Source organism: Delphinus delphis, chromosome 5 (genome assembly GCF_949987515.2).
Source record: "Delphinus delphis chromosome 5, mDelDel1.2, whole genome shotgun sequence".
Lineage (NCBI taxonomy): Eukaryota > Metazoa > Chordata > Mammalia > Artiodactyla > Delphinidae > Delphinus > Delphinus delphis.
Window position 1 is genome coordinate 78,344,651 of NC_082687.1, and position 22,580 is coordinate 78,367,230.

The window sequence follows — 22,580 nt, forward strand, 5'->3', positions numbered from 1 at the left end:
TTTACCTTGCTTCTTCATGTGCTGTGTGTTTCTGTGTCTTCTCATTGTGCTTAACTTACTGTATTTGAGGTCTCCTTTTCGCAGGCTGCCGGTTCGTAGTTCCCATTGCTTTTGGTGTCTGCCCCAAGTGGCTAAGGCTGGTTCAGTGGTTTGTGTAGGCTTCCTGCTGGAGGGGACTAGTGCCTGTGTTCTGGTGGATGAGGCTGAATCTTTTCTTTCTGTTGGGTAGGTCCACATCTGGTAGTGTGTTTTGGGGTGTCTGTGACCTTATTATGATTTTTGGCAGCCTCTCTGCTAATGGGTGGGGTTTTGTTCCTGTCTTGCTAGTTGTTTGGCATAGGGTGTCCAGCACTGTACCTTGCTGGTCATTGAGTGGAGCTGGGTCGTGGCGTTGAGATGGAGTTCTCTGGGAGATTTTTGCCATTTGATATGACATGGAGCTGGGAGGTCTCTTGTGGACCAGTGTCCTGAAATTGGCTCTCCCACCTCAGAGGCATAGCCCTGATGCCTGGCCGAAGCACCAACAGCCTGTTATCCACACGGCTCAGCACAATAGGGGGGGAAAAAGAAAGAAAGAAAGAAAAAGATAAAATAAAATGAAATGAAATTTAATGAAATAAAATAACGGTATTAAATTAAAAAATAATTATTAAAAAATTTTTAAAGTAATAAAGAAAGAAGGAAAGAATAGAGCAACCAAACCTAAAAACAAATCCACCAATGATAAGAAGCACTAAAATCTATACTAAAATAAAGAAAAAACACGGACAGAAAGAACCCTAGGACAACTAATAAAAACAAAGCTATACAGACAAAATCACATACAGAAGCATACACACTCAGAAAAAGATAAAAAGGGAAAAAAAATATATATATATATATTGTTGCTCCCAAAGTTCCACCTCCTTGATTTGGGATGATTCATTGTCTATCTAGGTATTCCACAGATGCAGGGTACATCAAGTTGATTGTGGAGATTTACTCCGCTGCTTCTGAGGCTGCTGGGAGAGATTTCCCTTTCCCTTCTTTGTTCTCACAGCTCCTGGGGTTCAGCTTTGGATTTGGCCCCGCCTCTGCATGTAGGTCACCTGAGGGCATCTGTTCTTCACTCAGACAGGACGGGGTTAAAGGAGCAGCTATTCGGGGGCTCTGGCTCACTCAGGCCGGGGGGAGGCAGGGGTACGGAATGCTGGGCAAGCCTGTGGCGTCAGAGGCCAGCATGACGTCGTAGCAGCCTGAGGCACACCATGTGTTCTCCCGGGGAAGTTGTCCCTGGATCACGGGACCCTGGCAGTGGCAGGCTGCACAGCTCCCAGGAGGGGAGATGTGGAGAGTGACCTGTGCTTGCACACAGGCTTCTTGGTGCAACAGCAGCCTTAGCGTCTCATGCCCATCTCTGGGGTCCGCGCTGATAGCCACGGCTCGCGCCCATCTCTGGAGCTCCTTTAAGCAGCACTCTTAATCCCCTCTCCTTGCACACCCCTAAACAAAGTGGCAAGAAAAAGTGTCTTGCCTCTTCGGCAGCTTCAGACCTTTTCCCGGACTCCCTCCCGGCTAGCTGTGGCACACTAGCCCTCTTTAGGCTCTGTTCTTGCAGCCAACCCCAGTCCTCATCCAACCGAAGCCCGAGCCTCAGCTCCCCGCTCCCACCCGCCCCGGGGGGTGAGCAGAGAAGCCTCTCGTGCTGGTGAGTGCTGGTCAACGCCGATCCTCTGTGCGGGAATCTCCCCACTTTGCCCTCCACACCCCTGTTGCTGCGCTCTCCTCCATGGCTCTGAAGCTCCCCCCTCCGCCACTCGCAGTCTCCACCCACGAAGGGTCTTCCTAGTGTGTGGAAACCTTTCCTCCTTCACAGCTCCCTCCCACTGGTGCAGGTCCCATCCCTATTCTTTTGTCTCTGTTTTTTCTTTTTTCTTTTGCCCTACCCAGGTATGTGGGGGAGTTTCTTGCCTTTTGGGAGGTTTTAGGTCTTCTGCTGGCGTTCAGGAGATGGTCTGTAGGGGTTGTTCCACGTGTAGATGTATTTCTGATGTATCTGTGGGGAGGAAGGTGATCTCCATGTCTTACTCTTCCGCCATCTTGAATCCCTTCTCTATACTGTAGTTTTGACTGTCTTATGGTTTTAAAAATGCAGCCATATAGTAAATCTTTTAGTTAAGTTCATTTTGCTTAACTTTGAGACTTAATCTATGTTGGTACCTATGTTTGTAGACTGTTCATTTTCACTGCTGTATAATATTTCCCCATATGGATATATCATATCCATTCTACTGTTATAGTTCACATTCTCCACATCATCTAGTATTTTACATGTAAATGATATATGTGTACACACATGTGTAAACCAGCTTTATTTATATCTAACTTACATGTAAGAAAAAAGACTGATATTAAATAGACAGGTTGATGAGTTTTGACAAATATATACACCCATGTGACCACAATCAAGATATAGAACATTTCTATCATCCCTCAAAAATTGCCTTTGCACATTGGCAGTAAATTATCCTATCACCTACATTGGGGAACCACTGATCTCACTGAATTACTTTTGCCTATTCTAGAATTTCATATAAATTGAATCATACAGCAAGTAACGTTTTGTGTCCGATATCTTTTATTCAACCTGATGTTTATGAGATGCATCCATGTGGCTGCATGTCAGTTTGTTGTTTTGTCTGTTGAATGTTATTCTTTTGTGTGATTCTCCCACAGCTTCTTTAACTTTTTTATGTTTACATACATTTGGGTGGTTTTTCTTTTCATCTACATGTATGTCTGTTGAATATATACTTAGGAGTAGCGTTGCTGTCATAGTATATGCTTATCTTGCACTTTGGTGGGTAATGCAAAGTGGTTCTCATCATTGAGTAATTATGCTCACTTATGTTAACACTAGCAGTGTTAACTAGTGCATTTCTTTTGTCTCATAGCCTCAACAGAATTTCGTTATTTAAAAAATTTTAGCCATACAGGTGGGCGGGTAGTTATATTTCATTGCGATTTTAATTTGTATTTTCTGATGATTAATGAAATCGAGCACCTTTTAATGCATTTATTGGTCATTGACCATGTTTCTATCTTCTTTTATGTGGTGCCTTTTGGAGTCATTTACCCATTTTGAGGGAGGGGGCTTGTTGTTTTGAATTGCATTTTCTGTGTTTTATAATGATTTTTAAGAGCTATTGATGCACCATGAATTTGAGCCCTTTGTCGAATATATATTTTCCTCTTCTACATACTGCTTTTTTATTCTTTGATGGTGACTTTTAATGAACGAAAGTTCTTTAATTTAGTCAGATTTACCATTACTTTCCTTTAGAGTTAGAATTTTTCATATGTTAAGACACAGAAGATAATTCTGTTTTATATTCTTCTAGCTTTATTGTTTGGCCTATCATGTTGGGATTTATAATCCACCTTTTTTTTTTTTTTTTTTTTTTTTTTTGCGGTATGTGGGCCTCTCACTGTTGTGGCCTCTCCGGTTGCAGAGCACAGGCTCCGGACGCGCAGGCTCAGCAGCCATGGCTCACGGGCCCAGCCGCTCCGCGGCACGTGGGATCTTCCCGGACCGGGACACGAACCCGTGTCCCCTGCATCGGCAGGCGGACTCTCAACCACTGCGCCACCAGGGAAGCCCCTATAATCTACCTTTAATTGATTTCTAGGTATAGTTTGAGGTAGGAGTACTTTTTTTTTTAATACCAAGTGGATATCCAAGTCATCTTCTTATTAAAGACATGCTTTGCTCATTGCTCAAGATTGACATCTTTGTTTTAACTTAAATGAATATTGGGTGCCTTTATGCCCATTCTACTTCACTAATCTATATATCTGTCCTTTTATCAGTAATGTAGTGTCTTCATTACCATAGCTTTAAAAATAAATCCTGATACCTAGCAGAGCAAGTCTTCTCACTTTCTTTTTCAGGTGTCTTAGTTATTCTTGGTCTTTTGCTTTTTCTTATAAATTTAAAGATCAACTTGTTAAATTCCACCTAGATACCCACCCCTGTAACTCTTTTGATTGGGATTGCATTGATTCTACAAATGAACATAGGCAGTGTTGACATCTTTGCAGTATTCAGTCTTCCATATATTCCTCCATTTAATTAGATTTTCTTTAATTTTCTCAGGAATGGTTTCTCAGGACTGAGGTCTTACAAATCTTTTGTTAGATTTAATCCTGGGTTTTTATATTTTTCTGATACTTTTGTATATGGTATCACTTCTAATATTTCATTTTGTTCGCTGATATTTGGGAATATAGTTTATATTTTATATATCAACCCTATGAAGAGTAGGTTTGCTAAATTCATTTTTAAACAACTCTTTGAGGTATAATATTTGCATAATAAACTGTACCAATTCAAAGCATATAATTTGATGAGTTTTGAAAGATGTGTAAACCTATTAAATTATCACCACAATTAAGAAGTGGCAGTTCCATCAACCCTAAGCATTTCTTAGTGTCCTTCTACAGTCCATCCATCTTCCACGCTCCCTTATAGAATCATATAGGATATACGTCTTTGTGCCAGGCTTCTTTCGCTGAGCATGATGATTTTGAGAGTTATTCATATTATTATGTTTAGTATTAATTTGTACCCTTTTATTAGTTCCCACCCCCAAGCTTGGTAGTAATCCCTTAGGTCCTTATACCACTATTTGTTTATCATTCACCTGTTGATGTACATTTAGTTTGCTTTAAGTTGTTGATTATTGAGGGTAAAACTGCTATGAAGAAAGACCAGAAAACTTTATTTCCCTGGAAATATGTTTTCAATTCTTTTGAGTTTCTAGGATTGGATAGCTGGGAGCTTAAATTAACTTTATCAGAAAATGTCAAGCAGTATTCCAAAATGGATGTACCCTTTTGCATTCCTGCTGGCAGTATTTAAACCTTTTATTTCTTCAACATGCTGTCTAACACTTGGTATTTACAGCCTTAAGTTTATCCATTCTAATGAGTCCGTATTTATTATCACATTTGTGTATCCTCTTATAAAGTGTCTATTTAAATTTTTGTCCATTTTTAAATTGAATCATTCCTATTAATAGATTGTATGTATTCTTTTTATATTTTAGAAACAAGTCATTTATCAGAAATATGTGACAGCATAAAGGTCCAACTTTTTTTTGGGAGGGTGTTGTATCTTATTTAAGAAATCTTTGCATACTTAAAGGTTGCAAAATTTTTCTTCTGCTGGTTTCCAGAAGGTTTAGAGTTTTAGTAGTAACATTTAGGCCTAAACTGCATTTCAAGTTAATTTTTGTATATGGTATGAAGTAATGGTTGATATTCATTTCTTTTTTTAAATTGAGCTATCCAGTTATTCCAGCAACACTTGTTGAAAAGACTATCCTTTCCCCATTGAATTGCCATGACATATTTTTTCAAAAATCACTGGACCATAGATGTGTGGGAGTATATGTGGACTTCTGTTTAATTCCATTGATTTATATGTCTGCCCTTTCACCAATACCACACAAATTTGATTGCTGTAGTTTTAGACTAAATATTGAAATCATATACGATAAATCTTCCAATTTTGTCTTTCTTTTAAATGTTCTGACCATTCCAAATTGTTCTTATTTGCATGTAAATTTTAGCATCACCTTGTTAATTTCTATAAAAAAGATCACTGGAATTTTGTTTGGGATTATGTTGACGCTGTATATCAATATGTGGAGAATTCACATCTTAACGATATTGAGTCTTCCAATCCATGAACATGATATATCTACTTATTTAGGTCTTCTTTAATTTTTCTCAGCAATGTTTTAGAGTTTTCAGTGTGCAGATCCTGCCCATATTTTGATAAATTTACCCCTTAGTGTTTCATGTTTCTTTATGCTCTTGTAAAAGTTATATTTTCAAACTATTTTTCCAATTGTTCATTGCTAGTATTTAGAAATACTATTGATTTTTAAAAATATTTCCCCCTATCCTGGTACCTTGCTAGACTGACTGACTTAGCAGTTTGAGAAGCTTTTAGGTAGATTTTTAAGGATTTCCTGTTGATTAGATACAGACTTCTGCTTATAAGAGGCCTTCCTTTCCAATCTGAATGTTTTTTTATTTCTTTCGCTTGTTGCACTGACTGCAACATATGAACTAATGTGTATATAACTAGTGAGCGCCCACCTCCTTGCCTTACTTCCAGTGTTAGGGAAAATGATTCAGTCTTTAATCTTTGATTATGATGTTGGTTTTTCATAAATGCCCTTTATTAGATTGAGGAAGTTTTTTTCTATTCCTAGTTTGCTGAGAGTTTTTGTCATGAATGGATTTTGAATTTTGTCAATTGGTTTTTCTGAATCTATTGCTATGAGAATGTGATTTTTCTCCTTTATTTTCTTAATTTGGTGAATTATATTAATTTTTCCATGATAAACCAACTTTGCCTTCTTGTGGTAAATCTCACCTGGTCATAATATATTATCCTTTTTATGTATTGTTGGATTTGATTTGCTAATATTTTGTTAACGATTTTTGCATGTTACATTTATAAGGAATATTTGTCTAATATTTATCTGTTGTTTTGTTTTTGACTGGTTGTGTATTAGTAATACTGGCCTTACTGAATGAACTAGGAAGTAGTCCTTCCTTCCCTATTTTCTGAAAAGGTTTACATAGAATTGGTATTATTCCTTCCTTAAATGTTTGGTGGAGCTCACCATTGCAGTATTTGGGCCTGGAGCTTTTTGTGGGTAGGTGATTAATTACTGAATTCAATTTTTCTAATAGATACAGGGATATTAAGATTTTCTATTCTTGTGTCCTATTTGATCATTTGTATCTCAAGGAATTTTTCCATTTCATGTAAATTGTTGAATTTATTGGCATAAAGTTTTTCTTAGTCTGTAATTATTCCTTTAATGTTTGTAGGATTTGTAGTGATGTCCTCTCTTTCATTCCCGATGTTGGTAATTTGTCTCTTCTGTCTCTCATTCTTATTTTCCTTCCCTGAGGGTTATAAATTTTATTGATCTTTTCAAAGAACCAGCTTTTGGTTACCATTATTTTTAAATTTTGTTTATATTCTATTTCATTGGTTTCTGTTCCTTTATATAGATATAAATAAATAGATAACTACAACTACATATATATAGTCTTTCCTATAGTTACTTGGGCATATTTATATTTAAGAGAAGTTAAGGACACTGTCCTCATCCTTATATTTAAATGGAAAAATAGAACTCTTTCATATGGTAGTAGGTATTCATTACCTTCTGTTTCCACGGTGTTTTCCTCTGGCATTGCTGTTATGTTGTATTCTAATTAATTACCTGTACTATTTCTCTCTCAAGGCTGTGAGATCTTTGAGAAAAGGTCTTATGTATTTTCAAATTATGCTCTTAGAGCCAGACAGATTTTTTTATTCAATATTGTAAAGCTAAAGACAAAAGAAATCATAAATACTTGGGCAATATGTTCATTTTACTTTTGTGAATTATAAATGTAAGAAGCAAACACTTGTAAAATCCAATAAAATCTCTTCCTTTAAGACTATTTAAAAAAACACATTTATGGAATTTGGCCGTTGTATTTGTTCATTAAAATCAAACTTATTTTTGAATATTGGTTTTTCTAACAAAAAGAATATATGTGCCTACAATTAATCCTTTACTCAAGATGGTAACATCTGTTTTTACGTATTTTATCTATTTTTCCCTTTGCCTTAAGCTATTTCCGTGAGAGAAGAAATGTTCCCACCTCAACTGGAAAATCTATGACACAACAAAGTGAGTCTCAGCTTTTAAAGTCTGTAAATTAGTTAGTACTCATTTGATACTCTTACAAGTGTTAAAATCATGATCAAGAAAGCAGCCCACCTGTGGAATAGGGAATAGTGGGAATAACTGTCTGCCAGGGTTCATAGTACTCCAGACACTTTTAAAGGTGAGTGAATGAAAGACAGTAATATATACGCAGACTCCTGGAAATTTGCACATGCTAATGTAAAAAGATTTTTTTACCCAGGCTTCATTTATCATTATCCACAGTCGAAAGCATTTAACTAAATTATGTGGTTTCTGACAGTCTGAACTACAAGGCGTAGGTTTATGGAAAGTAATTTTGCCGTGGTAACAGGAAAGGGCTGACATTGCTCTGATCAACTGCTCATTGACAGAGGCTTTTCTTTCTTTTTGAAAATTCTGCGTGTACAAGTTCAGGAACATTCTTCTCAATGCTGTTAGCAAACACTTGACTACTGAACCTTTAAAAAAATTTGCCACAGCAGAAAATGCAAGTGTTGAGAATTCTTTCTTGTGGATCAATGTAATTCAGGGATTGTGGAAATTCTCTTGAAAGAATTTACTTACAGTTGCATTAATAGTTATGGTATTAGAGGGATTATATTAAGTGGATTCTGGCATTTTGAATGCTATAACATCTAGCAAGATTAATTTTCTGCCATTAAAACTAATCTCTTATTTAGGAATTAACATTATAAACACACCATGACAATTTCCATTGTATGGGGAAATGTGCTTACTTATATTAACATGGATCCTATAGGTTAGCAAGGACAAATGTGACACATCACACTTTGAGAAACAGTGAGTAATGTGTTTTGGTTGTGAAGTGAGGGGTGTATACATTGAGAAAATCATGCTTAGAGTTGATTTGAGGGTAAGAATTATGAGCAGAATTTTGGACTCTCAGAGAATAAAGCTTAAGTTGTGATATTGCTATAAAATAATTAAACACATGCTTTTTTAAAACAATATTTCACATTATTCACATCTTTCTATTCTCATCCTATAATTCCCCCAAAAGATACGAATGAGGAGAATTCATCTTCCATTTTCCCTTATGGAGAGACCTTTCTCTTCCAGAGACTAGAAAATTCCAAGGTTAGTCCCGTACATTTTAATTTTTTTCCATATTCAATTCTTTGCTTTTCTGCCTATATATGCCTCTTCATTTTCCTTTAAGCTGTTTGAAGAATGTGTTATATTGAAGAAAGAAATTTCCATTCAGCGAAATTCTGCTCAGTAAAATCATGGCAGATTTATATCTTTAAAAATATATCACAGAAATACATTTCAATTTGATTTTAGGAATACAGATCAGTGGGTTTTCAAAATTTACCACAAGTTACTTAAAAAAAAAAAAAAATAAGACAAACCCCTGTAAAAAGGAAAGGCAAACTGACAGAAGCTACTAGATTTTACTTTGCCTTATACCCAAATATAGACAGACTTCTAACTATTTACAAATCTTAATTATTCAGTTTATCACTTAGTCTTTCCTCTCCACTACTTGTTCTCTTTTGGTATTTTATTTCTTGGTCATGATGAAAGAGAAGTTGGAAGACAAAAAGTAAGTGGGAAAGTAAAAGTAAATAAATTTTATTCTTAGCATCTTCTGTTCTTCTTAGTTGAAATGATGAGTTATTAATGATTTAAATAAAATATTGAAAAAGGGATCAAAAGGCTACCATTTAATATAGTCACCCTAATTAAATTGTTTTTATTGAAAATTGATCTAAACAATTGACGTTTGTTTAATGAAACTAAACCCAGATACTGTGAATCTTTGTAGAATATTGCTCCCCTAAAAAAATGTGTATTTTTTTTTTATAGAAGAGATCCATAAAGAATGAATTTTGGACCCAGGAAGATACACTCAAAGGGGAAACAACTACTGAAAGAAACTCATTTTTTGTCAAATCAAGGTATGAGGACATGATTGATGATGATTAATTCTTTTGAATAAAATGTTATATAATATACAATGTTGAATTCTTGCTCATATTATATTTCTAAGAAAATAGTTTACATTGGTAAGTTCAAATCCTTTCTTTTGACAACAGCACTCATTTCAGTAATTGAATTTAGAGCCTGTAAATCGATTCTATAGTCTGTAGCACATTATTTTTGTCTTTTCCTAATTGAAACCATTCTCCCTTTCCCAAAGTGGCAAATATTTGGTGACCATGTTTGCACTTTAAAGATAGGAAGTTACCTTACTATGAAGAAGAAAGGGGCAGTGCCAAAAATGTCGCTATGTGAGGTGCATAATTTTTACAAATGTAAAGTATCCTTTTATTAGAAGTTCAGCATTGACAAGCAGCTTGAAAATTATCCAGTTATTTGGATCACACATGAGATTGAATAGCGTTTGTAAGGTACCAACTTAAATTTTATTTTTCTCTCAGCTTTATTAGCACTTGATGTAGTGCATCATTACCTAACATTTGTCTATGTTAACCTTTATTCTCCAGGGCTAACACTGTTGAGGGTTTCCTTAAGATGAGACTAAATAATTGAGAATCTTCAGTAGGCATTTGATATGAACTTACTACAGTGCAGAATGTGGAAGGGGCCAAGTTAAGTCCTTTAAGGTGGCAATGATTTTTAGAATACCACGTCCAGAAGGATGTAATTTGACTCCTACGCATATCTGTTTCATTGATTAGCAAAAACTTCTTTGTAATGAGTTTTATTATGCATAAATGGCTGAGCCAATCTGTTTTGTCATTCCTTAAATCTATACGAATATACTTAGCAACTATGTGTTCCAGTAAATATTATATGTTATACAGCTTTTACCTTCTGAATGTACCCTGGCCCTTTCTTGTTTTCTAGTTAGCAATGTGGTGCAGTTTTTTTCTCATTAGTGATGCAAAATAATACTAAAGTTCTCACCAGTCAGATCTACTCTTTGTTTTATTACATTATGATGGAACATAGGGTCCTTGAAGTCAATTAGTGGAGAGTCAGAGAAGGGGCAACATGTGGAATTAAGATCTCTAGTACCTCTCTCCACGAGATAGTGGTTCATGATCTGGCCCATTAAGTGACTGGCCACTTACTGGTGCTGGTGAAGACGTTTAAATTGTGATGCAGAGAATATGGCAGTCTCCATCCTCACCACTCACACCCAACCCCCCAAATAAACAGGTCAGATTAAATGATACATAAGAAAAAATACACTACTTCTAGTAGTATTCAAATATGTGTTAGTATAATGAGAGATTTCTATTTTTCAGGAAGTTTTAAAAATTATCAGATGTGTTAATTGAACTCCACCATTTTTCCTGGCCTTAAATTTCTGTGATTGGTTGTTTATAAATAGAAAAAGTAACCAATGGCTTAAGTCACATAGAGCTGTGGGAAATATTAAAACCATTCTTTTTTCATTTAGCATATATGATAACAGGATGGAGAACGTAAGTGAAGACAAAGTAGAAGATATTTGGATACCTCGAGAGGACAAAAACAATCTTCCTATAGACTCTGCTTCGGAATCAGAATATTCAACAGTAGAAGAATGCTTTCACAGTTTAAGAAGAAAACATTCAAAGCCATATAAATCTAGGACTCAAAAAGCAGTGAATTTTGTCCCTGTTAATAGGCACAGTTATCCACTAAGCTCAACAAGTGGAAAGGCTGATTCATCAATCATTTCCTCAAATGTAATATCTCCCTATGCCTGTTTTTATGGATCATCTGCAAGAAAGGTTAAATCAGGATGGCTTGACAAACTCTGTCCCCAAGGGTATGTATTTATTCTTTTTTGTTTTTTTTCCCCTAAGTGGCATATTTTTAAAAATTCAAGCGTATACATTTCTAAACCTGCTAGGTTGCTGTTGCTCCTCCCCACCCCCCATGCATACAGAGACAGTTTGTAGGGACTTTCAATACACTTTTGCAAATGCTCTTCTTTAGATATAATGTGGGGCATGGGCCATGTGCTGTGTGGAATTCTGGGTTAAGGTTCTGCGTAGCAAATTAAAACTGGAAGTCTGATTTCACATCTAGATCCTTAATGTTAGTTTCTAACTTTGCACCAAAATGCACTATCCTGTATCTCAATTTGTAGCAAAGAAAAACAACAGCGATTGAGTTTGTATTACTCAGCCCACGCTGTTTGGCCTTCGCTCTTCGCTCCCATTATAACAGCGTTCTGTTTGGGAATACAAGGCTTATTGTAGTTAGGGGAAAGTATGTCACTGTTACATTTTAGGCTTCACTGCTATTGATATATTGTTTTGAGTTTTGAATGTTGCACAAAAGGTCAGAGTCCCTTGAATATTATACTTTAAAAGCAGTTTTATCATTTCAGTTGTTGACAAAGAAACTTCTGTCCTTAAGCATTTTGCAGTACTGAGAAATCTTTGGGGAGGGATTATGTTTAATTAGAATTATTTTCTGACATCCTGAATTTTGAATGTCCTTTTGAAATATTTACTGGAAATGTTCCTCATGAATTATTAAATTATTTAGGGATTAAATCTCTTCTGTTTAAGTAGTTGTTGTGGTGAGTCCCTATGTTGTGCTGGTTTTCTCTACTCTTCCCCGAAAAGGTGTATCATTTCTAGAAAGCCTTGTTTTCTCTTAAAATAAATTTTATTAGCAAAAAAATTGCTAGAAGAAGCATCAGTTGACTAGTGGGAGAAGGAATGATATTTCTTAAGGAATCGAAAAAAAAAAGCTGAACCCTTTTGTGGTTAGTAATTACATGATTAATACTTTATAGGATTGCATCCCTTTAGCAAATTAGATGTTGACTAAACTGAAGCAGAGAACTTCTTAGCATCACATATTTTGTCTCACTCCTTTCTGGTTGCATTAGGATGACAAAGTAGTTAACTGTGTCTGCTTTTCATCAGTCATCGGTATTATTGGTAAATGCATAGTCAAATTGCACCGGTATGAGTCATTACTCAAATATACACACTGGTGGAATGAAACATTGAGCGGGAATAGTCTCAGGTCTTTCATTTCTGTAGAATTTAAATGATTAGGGAGATCCCAGTGCTCTCTCAAAGTATCACTGGAAGATTTAGCAGATTCTGCATACAGAGCCCCTAGCAGCTGTGGTTTCCTGAATGATCTCTGGTGGGTGGTACCTCGATCTTGATGGAGTTAGGTTAGTATGTTTATGTTGCAGGCACACTGAGAAAGATTCACCATTACTGGCCACCTCTGGGATAGTTAGAACATTTTCTCTCTCTTTTTATCAGAACTCTGACTTTCCATCCTTTCTATTCTGAACCTGCCTAAGGTTAGAGGCTGTAATTTTTTGAGATTTTTATTTTTCCATTTTAGAGAAAATAATTGAGTTTTCTGACTTCAGAGTCTTTTTCCAGGTTACCAGGATGCAGCTAGGAAAGTAAACAAAGGAGCTTGTTATATCACCAAGAAATTAAAAAGCTCTTCTCCATGATTATATTGCTATGACTTAAAAGAAATATGTGTAACTGGCCAAGAAGCATGTATTTATTAGACCACAAGTGGAATCTCCATTTTTCCTTTTTCTAGTTAGACTCTGTAGGCTATGGTGAGGGTGTTTAAGATGCTCATTAATTAGACAAAATGATGCCTACCCATTCCTTATGCAGAGGTTACTGAGCTTTGTTTAAGTCATGGTCGCATGTCTCTTTGGTGCAGGTAGCACTGATTTTGATGGCATTCTGAATTCCACAGAGAAAGTATTAGTACACTTTTTCTGTAAAGGGTCAGATAATAAATACTTTAATCTTTACAGCCATATGGTGTCTGTGGGAGCTCAGCAACTCTGCAGTTGTAGCGTGAAAGCAGCCACAGAGAATGTGTAAACTGATGAATGAGGCTGTGTTTCCATAAAACTTTATTTATAAACACATTTCATGGGCCAGGTTTGGCTTGTGGGCCATAGTAGCATAAAACAGATTTGAGGGTTAGCTGAAATCTTATACCAGCTTCCTCCATCTCCTTTGGGCCCCACATCGAAAATTATAACCTGATAGATTACGGAACAAGGAAACTACTTTATTATTCTATCAAATCTAGACATAATAAGAAGCAGGATCTCTCTTTGGGTACCTTTCTACCCTGAATGCTCATACCCAGAGAGCAGCATGACTTGTACCTTACTTCCCTCAAGTTCTTGCTCTAAAGTCTCCTTTGCACGAATCCCTGAACACCAAAGTTAATATTATCACTGCCCCTCCCTCACCACCCCATTACTCCCTTAATTATTTTTCTCATAGCTTATACACTTGATGATTTATTTGTTGCATATATGCTCCGTGGGGACAGTCATCTATATTGGTTTTTGTTTACTGTGGTATCCTCAGCAACTAGAAGATTGCCTAGCAAGTGGTAGATATTCTTAGTGTTTGTTGTTGAATGAATTAGTAAAAACAAACTAGTATTAGACATAGTTTTTTCTTTCAATCTTTCTAAAACAGCTATTTTTTAATTTATAGGAATCTTGTAGTAAAAACTAAACTCCAGACACTGTATTGGTTGGAAATCTGCTGGTGCCATTGATAGTGCTGGTGTACATTAACAGAGCAGTGAACTCTCAGTGCATTTATTTAAATTCTGTTTCCCCCTAAAAACATATAGGAAACCCTTTTGACTTTTTAACCTGCTGTTTTCTGTATGTGAGGACATGTGTTGTCAAAACACAGTTTACAAACAAATAGTGGGAATTCCCTGCTCTGTCCAGTATTTAGGACTCTGTGCTCTCACTGCTGTGGGCTCGGGTTCAATCCCTGTTCAGGGAACTAAGATCCCGCAAGATACGCCACAAAAAAAAAAAAAAAAAAAAAAAGCCATACTTGGTTATCCTTCTCCAAATAGTGTTGGAAACTGTCCTCAGTCATGAGTGACATTAAACAAAGTAATAAAATTCATAATCTGGATTTATTTCATGTGACTGAGTGTCTATTTGCTTTGAAATGGAAATGCCAGTTCTGAATCAATGCACAGTATGTGAAAACTGCCCAATATTTAGTAAGAAAATAATTGGATAACACCATGCAACTAGAGAAATATGGAAACATTTCCAGCTGAGCTTAAAGTATGAACATTTATTTAACTATTAGAATGATCTAATTATAATATAGCCTTATACTGTTGGTTTAAAAAATTGTATGGAAAAAACTTGATAAAATGTTGAACTTGGGTTTGTTGTTAGTGTTTCAAACAGGTGAGGCAAATGAGAAACTTAATAAATGGTCTTGCGTTAAAAAAACCTCACTGGGTTTTGAAGATAAAAAAACAAGTCTCTTTCCTTCCCCTTTCCTATCTGCAACTAATACGCTCAAGCTTTTCAGCAAGTCTGAGTAGTTGCAAATATGGAAGACTGGATAGAATTTATTCCAGAAGTTCCTGAATGTGCAACTCAGAGGAAGAATCCTGTGAGTTTCTGTAAATCAAAGAGAACATGGTTGAATGTGCCACACCCCTTCTAGGAGAACCAGGTATTGAAATATCCAAGAATATCTGCAACTAGGAAACGCTTTTGACTTTTTAACCTGCTGTTTTCTAAAGATGTTTGTGCGTTTGGTATCACACACTGAGCATAGTTATAAAAACCGCAATATATCTTGAGGAATTCATATTTTTACTTGACAAGATGTTTTAGAACATTTTTTCTTACTCAGCTAAATTCCTCTTTTAAAAAATTAATGTTCTTAACCATAGGGAAGCATTGTGTGGTAATGTCAGTCCGGGACAGCAGGAGCTGAACATGCAAGGTTAACTCAGAAATTTGTGTATATAATATGCTCAAGAATTTCTGGACGAATACAAGGATAAGCAAGATATGTTCCTGGCCTTTTTTGTATCTTCCACTTTGGGCAGAAAAAAATATAAATAAAAATAAATTTGAAAGATAACGTATAATAATTGGTACAGAAAGGTCCACAAAATACAGAATCATGAGGTTACAGAGGGGTTGAGAAAACATTTCTTCAGAGATCTTCTAAGGAGGAGAAATAGCAGCTCGACTGACCTTCGGAAAATGGATACCGTTTCAACTGGCGTTTTTAGATGAAATACTTTTCAGGCTAGAGGGAGTGAAAAGGCACTGATGTCAGTGATATCTGGATGTCCTGAAGTCTATGAGATAAATAGAGGGGTTAGCTGAGGTTATTTTATGGAAGACACAAGTTAGGCTCTAGGACCAGGAGGGAGAAACTGCCAGAGAATTACATGTCCAGGTTGAACACAGAACTAGGGAAAATGAAAAAGCCAGTGATCAAATACCAAAACAGGGGTCAAATTCCAAACAGTGATTGAGAGATCACTTAGAAGCCACCCATGACTTGGAGGGAGATCAGAACTTATACTGTTGGTTCCTTTGTCAGTGGCTGACTTTCCAGCCTGTGCCCAGAATCTCCAAGGCTGCTTTAGTGGAGCAGTTTTCCACCTGCTCCATAAGTGTGTGAGGGCCTCAAGCCTCCTGGGAGTGCTGTCCTGCGGCCAGCCTTTCAGTGAAAAGCAGTTGTAGTGGAAAGTTGACAAGTCTCTCTATCTGACCAGGGTTTTCTATATCAATCAGTGTGTTGAACTTAAAGTTGAATCTTAAATCTCTGATAAAAAGTATCTTTTTATACTGGTGAACTAGTTGGCCTTTTCTCTCAAATCACACATAACTTGTGAAGACCATGCCAAGCAAATAAAAGGCTTCCATATTTTATTTGTAATTTGAGGAAAAAATTCTTAGTTTTAGTGTTTATTAAAATAACATGGCTAATTTCAGTCAGTGTAGCTGCAGAGAAGTGAATGAGGGTGTTGGAATCAGGCAGAAATTAGAATTGTCAAGCTATCGCTCATTTGCTGTGTGACTCAATGTCTCAGAACTGCTGTTTCCCACACATAAAAGTGTAAGGTCAAGGCTTCCTCTGTGGGATCAGTTGGAAAAGTAGGTTAACATTGGGTCTGACTACAGAGCCCCTTAAGCAGGGCTCAGTAAACCTCAGCTTGCTTTCTTTTCAGAAGTGCATCATTTCATTTCAGGTGACCTTTGATAATGTTACCAAAAGTAAGTTCTAGTCAGTTCTTACCTTGGTAACTATAAGGTAAAGAAATCATATGTTCACATTAAACCTTCAAAATTAAGTTTTTTAGTGGTTATAAAAGCACATGGTTTAAAGCATCTGAAAGTTCTGTATGGCTTACTAAGAAAAAATAGCTGGGGAGAGGGGAAGTTGGATAAAGACAGTCAAAAGGTCCAAACTTCCAGTTTATAAGATAAATAAGTACTTGTAATATATAACATGATAGATATAATGAACACTGCTGTATGTTCTATATGAAAGAGTAAAACCTAAGAGTTCCCATCACAAGGAGATTTTTTTTAATATTTAATGTTGCATTTGTATGAGATGATGGATGTTCACTAAACTTACTGTGATAATCATTTCATGATGTACGTAAGTCAGATCATTATGCTGTGCACCTTAAACTTATATGGTGTGGTATGTCAATTATATCTCAATAAAACTGGAGGAAAAAAAGCAGTTTTCCTCTTCTCCCACTTTATCACAAGAGGCAGCCACTTTCTACTTTCTTTAGTAGTTTCTTTTGGTACTTACTTTGTTTATCTTTTTTTTTAAAATACATCTTTATTAGAGTATAATGGCTTCACAGTGCTGTGTTAGTTTCTGCTGTACACCAAAGTGAATCAGCCATATGCATACACATGTCCCCATATCCCCTCCCTCTTGAGCCTCCCTCCCACCCTCTCTATCCCACCCCTCTAGGTCATCACAAAGCACCAAGCTGATCTCCCTGTGCTTTGCTGCTCCTTCCCACCAGCCAACTATTTTACATTTGGTAGTGTATATATGTTGATGCTACTTTCACTTTGCCCCAGCTTCCCCCTCCCACCTGTGTCCTCAAATCCATTCTCTATGTCTACGTCTTTATTCCTGCCCAGCCACTAGGTTCATCAGTACCATTTTTTTTTTATTTTAGATTCCATATATATGCGTTAGCATACGGTATTTGTTTTTCTCTTTCTGACTTCACTCTGTGTGACAGACTGTAGGTCCATCCACCTCACTACAAATAACTCAATTTTGTTTCCTTTTATGGCTGAGTAATATTTCATTGTATATATGTGCCACATCTTCTTTATCCATTCATCTGTCGATGGGCATTTAGGTTGCTTCCATGTCCTGGCTATTGTAAATAGTGCTGCAGTGAACATTGTGGTACATGACTCTTTTTGAATTACGGTTTTCTCTGGGTATATTCCCAGTAGTGGGATTGCTGGGTCGTATGGTAATTCTATTTTTAGTTTTTTAAGGAACCTCCATACTGTCCTCCACAGCGGTTGTATCAATTTACATTCCTACCAAGAGTGCAAGAGGGCTCCCTTTCCTCCGCACCCTCTTCAGCATTTGTTGTTTACAGATTTTCTGATGATGCCCATTCTAACTGGTGTGAGGTGATACGTCATTGTAGTTTTGATTTGCATTTCTCTAATAATGAGTGATGTTGAGCATCTTTTCATGTGCCTCTTGGCCATCTGTATGTCTTCCTTGGTAAAATGTCTATTTAGGACTTCTGCCCATTTTTTAATTGGGTTGTTTGTTTTTTTGATATTGAGCTCCATGAGCTGTTTGTATGTTTTGGAGATTAATCCTTTGTCTGTTGTTTCATTTGCAAATATTTTCTCCCATTCTGAGGGTTACTTTATCTTAATAATTTTTTCATACTGTTTCTTTCTGATTCTTCAGTGTTAGTAATTAGCTGTTGAGGCACTCCCATGGAATATAATATTTATTCATTTTCACCCACTGTCCCCCCTGCGTAGACACAGTTCCCATCTAATCATTCTTTTAAAGTAGCCATATAAAATGTCTATATTATATCTGTATTTAGTTTTATACTCTTAATATCTATGTAAATGCTACTCATATTTGAGCTTTGCAACATATTATGATTAATTTTTCTTTCATTTGCAACCTTTAGTTTTCCTTGGAGTTAATAATTATTGATTCTTTTTGGTTTACGTAGTTTTTTATGTACTTAAAATTCATTTCTCCACAAATTCTTCCTCAGGACTATGAATTTGTAAAGTAATCAAAATACATACACATATCAATTTCACCATCTTACAGCCCCCTAAGAAAGCTTATTTAGCTTGTATTTTTTAACCCACTTTTGTTTTTTGTTGTCCTATATTTAATGTAGAAAGCACATTCTTTCTTTTGACTGTTCATCTTATAATGTACTGTTATTGTTCCATGGACTTAATATAGTCTCTTATCTTTCTATGGATATTAATAACTGTTTTGAAGCTTTCTTTTCCTGTAGTGTCTGTTTCTTTCAATATTTTGGAGGAGGGTTTCTTCCCCATCTTTTACCTTAGAGATGTTTTCCTCAAATGTTTTGTTAATCTTGGGCTTTTAATTTTTTTAAGTTAAAAAAAAATTATTGCCAAAAAATGCTAACCATCATCTGAGCCTTTGGCAAGTCATAACCTTTTTGCTAGTGGAGAGTCTTGCCTCAGTGTTGATGGCTCCTTGCTGATCAGGGTGGTAGTTGCTGAATGCTGGGGCTGTTGTGGCTGTTTCTTAGAAGAAGACAACAGTGAAGTTTGCCGTATCTATTGCCTCTTCCTTTCATGAATGATTCTCTGTTTGGGCTGTTCATTTAAAATGAGATCCTACAAAGCTGATTGGATCAGGCCCTGATGGGTCTTTCTATTTCTTGTAAGATGATCTTGCTAAACTTTCCTAATGTGTTTCCTTGGAGACTCCTCATGCCAGTATCTTTTAAATGAATCTCCTTATTGAGGGTGGTAGGAGTGGTTAACATCTTTTTGGGAGCTCAGTAGGGGAATGTGGATGTTTAGGATAAATATTTATGATATAGACATGATTCTACTGTTTTTAATGCTGTCCCCTACCTTTAGCCTTGTCTGAGTCTCCCAGTCCAGAGACCCCTGTTTGATCTTCTCCAGTGAATAAAACCCTATTATCCTGTTGAGGAAGAGGAGGGTCAGTTTTCCAGCTGAGAAGTAAGGGAGGGATTCTGGGATGGAGTGGTGAGGGGTGTAAGTTTATCTCTTTAATTGCCTTTCAACAACTCTTCTAGTCTCAGCACCCCCTCTCCTACATAGTCACTTCCAGAGTTACTTGTGCCTATATCTCCTGAGACCTTCTGAAATTTTGTGAGTAAATTGGTTTTCCTCTCAGTTTGATCTCTTGCAGGCTTAGCAATCAGTTCTCTGAAACCTCCTGAGTTAGTTCCTATCCCTTCTTAGGCTTTCCTGATTTCTTGATACTGATGCTATCATTTACTTTTCCGGTCAGTGTTGGCTTGTAGTTATTTATTTATTTTTATTTGTTTTTTAATCCTTTGAGGTTTTAGGAGGAGTAGAGATAAATGCAAACTTTTCATTGGTCGTCTTAACTAGAAGCTGGTTTCATGTTGGAATTTTTGCTTTTTTAACAGAGTATGACTCCATAAAATAAAGAGGTCTGAGTCTTTTAACGTGGTTTTTCATATACCATGTCATGTAAGCACAAAGCTCTTTGTGAATATTGTAAAAGTTGGAAGTCACACATTAAAATTTGTGCTTTATCATTGGCTTCTAAAACTCCTTTTAGCCCTTGAGATTTTATCTTAAAATTTGTTTTTTCTCATTTAAAGCAGAAATGGAAGCTGGGATTTCAGAAAATTTTTGTTTTGTTTTTGTTTTTTGGCCCCAACTCATTTTGGTTCATATAATCTTGGAAACAATCATTTTGTTTTACTTAAAAGTAAGGAAATACAGTATAGAAAAAAGGGCTGATATTTTCTAGAAATATTATAATTCCTTGGATGTGTGTCTATAAAATACTTCATAACTAATACTGCAGCATTTACTATTTTTTAATTTAATTAAATTTATTTTTTATACAGTAGGTTCTTATTATTTATCTATTTTATACATATAATATACATATAATATACGTTTTTCTCTTTCTGACTTACTTCACTCTGTATGACAGTCTCTAGGTCCATCCACGTCTCTACAAATGACCCAATTTTGTTCTTTTTTATGGCTGAGTAATACTCCATTGTATATATTTACCACATCTTCTTTATCCATCTGTCTGTTGATGGACAATTAGGTTGCTTCCATGTCCTGGCTATTGTAAATAGTGCTGCAATGAACATTGGGGGGCATGTGTCTTTTTGAATTATGGTTTTCTGTAGGTATATGCCCAGTAGTGGGATTGCTGGGTCATATAATACTGCAGCATTTAAAAGCCTCATACTTAAGAGTAATGAGATAAAATAACTAAATAGAAAATGAGTAATTAGATAAACAAAAATCTATACTTTTGGAAATTGTAGTAGTTCTAAAAAATATTGAGTCTAGTTAGGGTTAGAGTAGAAAATAAGATAAAATATGCATATAATTCTTCAGGATTATGTAAACAAGGCAGGTGAATCTGGAACAGCATGTCTATGATATCTTTTTTCTTAGATATTGTTTAGAATAATTGAGAAGTATTTTTTGATGATTAAAATACCATGATTAATAAAAGCCATAAATTTGACTTAGTTACTTTGAGGTTCATTTCGGTTATGTGATATTTAAAGATGACAGTTTGGTAGCCTCTGCCACTTTAAATTAATATCATTGGTTAGCATGCTTATCCAATTTTTTAGTTTTTTTTAAAGCTAAAAGATGTAATCTTTAAAAAAAAACAACCTTCTGGCACTTAGGATTGAAATTAAACAGGAGTGCCTTCATGTATATACTTCATAAATAGAGATGTAATTGTTTGTATATACACTGTTGTTAAAAAAGAATTTTTAAGACACACAGTTTTTGAGACAACAAAAACTGACACCAGGTGGCAAGGCTGTATTTATGATAGCAGTGGAAACTTCACACAACCTGCCCTACTAGAACTCAAGGGAAGTGCTTACAGAAATCCATTCAATAACACCACACATGCCTTATGAATTATTCTAAAAAGGCTTCTCAAAGAAATATTTTCCTTTAGAACCCTAAAAACAAAATAGGATAAAACCTAGGCTAATATTTTTCACGTCTACTTTACTTTTTTTCCCGAAGGAATTCTGAAGCACTTTGCAGAATTGAACTCACATATTAAATGGGTAGAGGTCAAATGTTATTGCTACCTAAAGGGATATTGAGGGTGCTTTGCCATAAAATGTCCCAGAGTCTGTTTTGTGTAGTTGTTAAGAGCATAGACTTTGGGACCAGACTGCCTGGATTTGACTTACAGAAATGATCTTTATCAGTTGTGTGACTTGGGCAAATTATTTAACCTGCCAGCTCCTCTGTGGCTTCATCTGTGAAATGGGAATAATAATATTACTTGCCTCATATGATTGTTTGGAGGACTGAATGAATTAATGTTTGTATATGGCTTGCAACAGTGCCTAGAACAAAGCACTATATAAGTGTTGTTTTTATTATCAAGATTAATAAATTCCGTATTGACAGGCTTTAAAATCTCTTCTTTGTATAATAATCCATTAGTTCTAATTTGTGTCATGTGATAGTAGGAACACAGACTAGAGTGACACTGTATTTTATACTTTGTCTTTTTTTTTTAACATTTACTAAATAAATTGTTAATCGAAATTTAAGGGAAAGACATAACTTATGTCAGAGAAAGCGTTTAAAGTACTTTAGAAACCTCTAATTGTGTGTAATAGATTAATTTTACATAATTACATTGGATTTAGTTGCCTGGTATCAAGTAGATTTTTATAAATACATGAGAAAAATATTTAACTCTGGTAAGGAAAGATAATTCTTAAAAATTTACTGTTCACCAATTTTTTTAATTCAAAATTTTACTGAAA

At 35.7% G+C, this 22,580-nt stretch overlaps 1 protein-coding gene across 4 annotated transcripts in view; it reads left to right on the top strand.

Annotated features, from left to right (window-relative positions):
• Nucleotides 1-22,580, top strand: part of ARAP2 (ArfGAP with RhoGAP domain, ankyrin repeat and PH domain 2) — a 200,215-nt gene that overhangs the window by 25,977 nt on the left and 151,658 nt on the right. For 3 of the 4 annotated variants that reach the window (XM_060012718.2, XM_060012721.2, XM_060012719.1), the window contains exons 3-6: nt 7,690-7,748; nt 8,788-8,864; nt 9,597-9,688; nt 11,161-11,514. In XM_060012718.2, coding sequence (XP_059868701.1) covers nt 7,690-7,748; nt 8,788-8,864; nt 9,597-9,688; nt 11,161-11,514 — 582 coding nt within the window. The remainder of the gene's footprint in view (nt 1-7,689; nt 7,749-8,787; nt 8,865-9,596; nt 9,689-11,160; nt 11,515-22,580) is intronic. The other variant, XM_060012720.2, reaches the window with a different exon arrangement.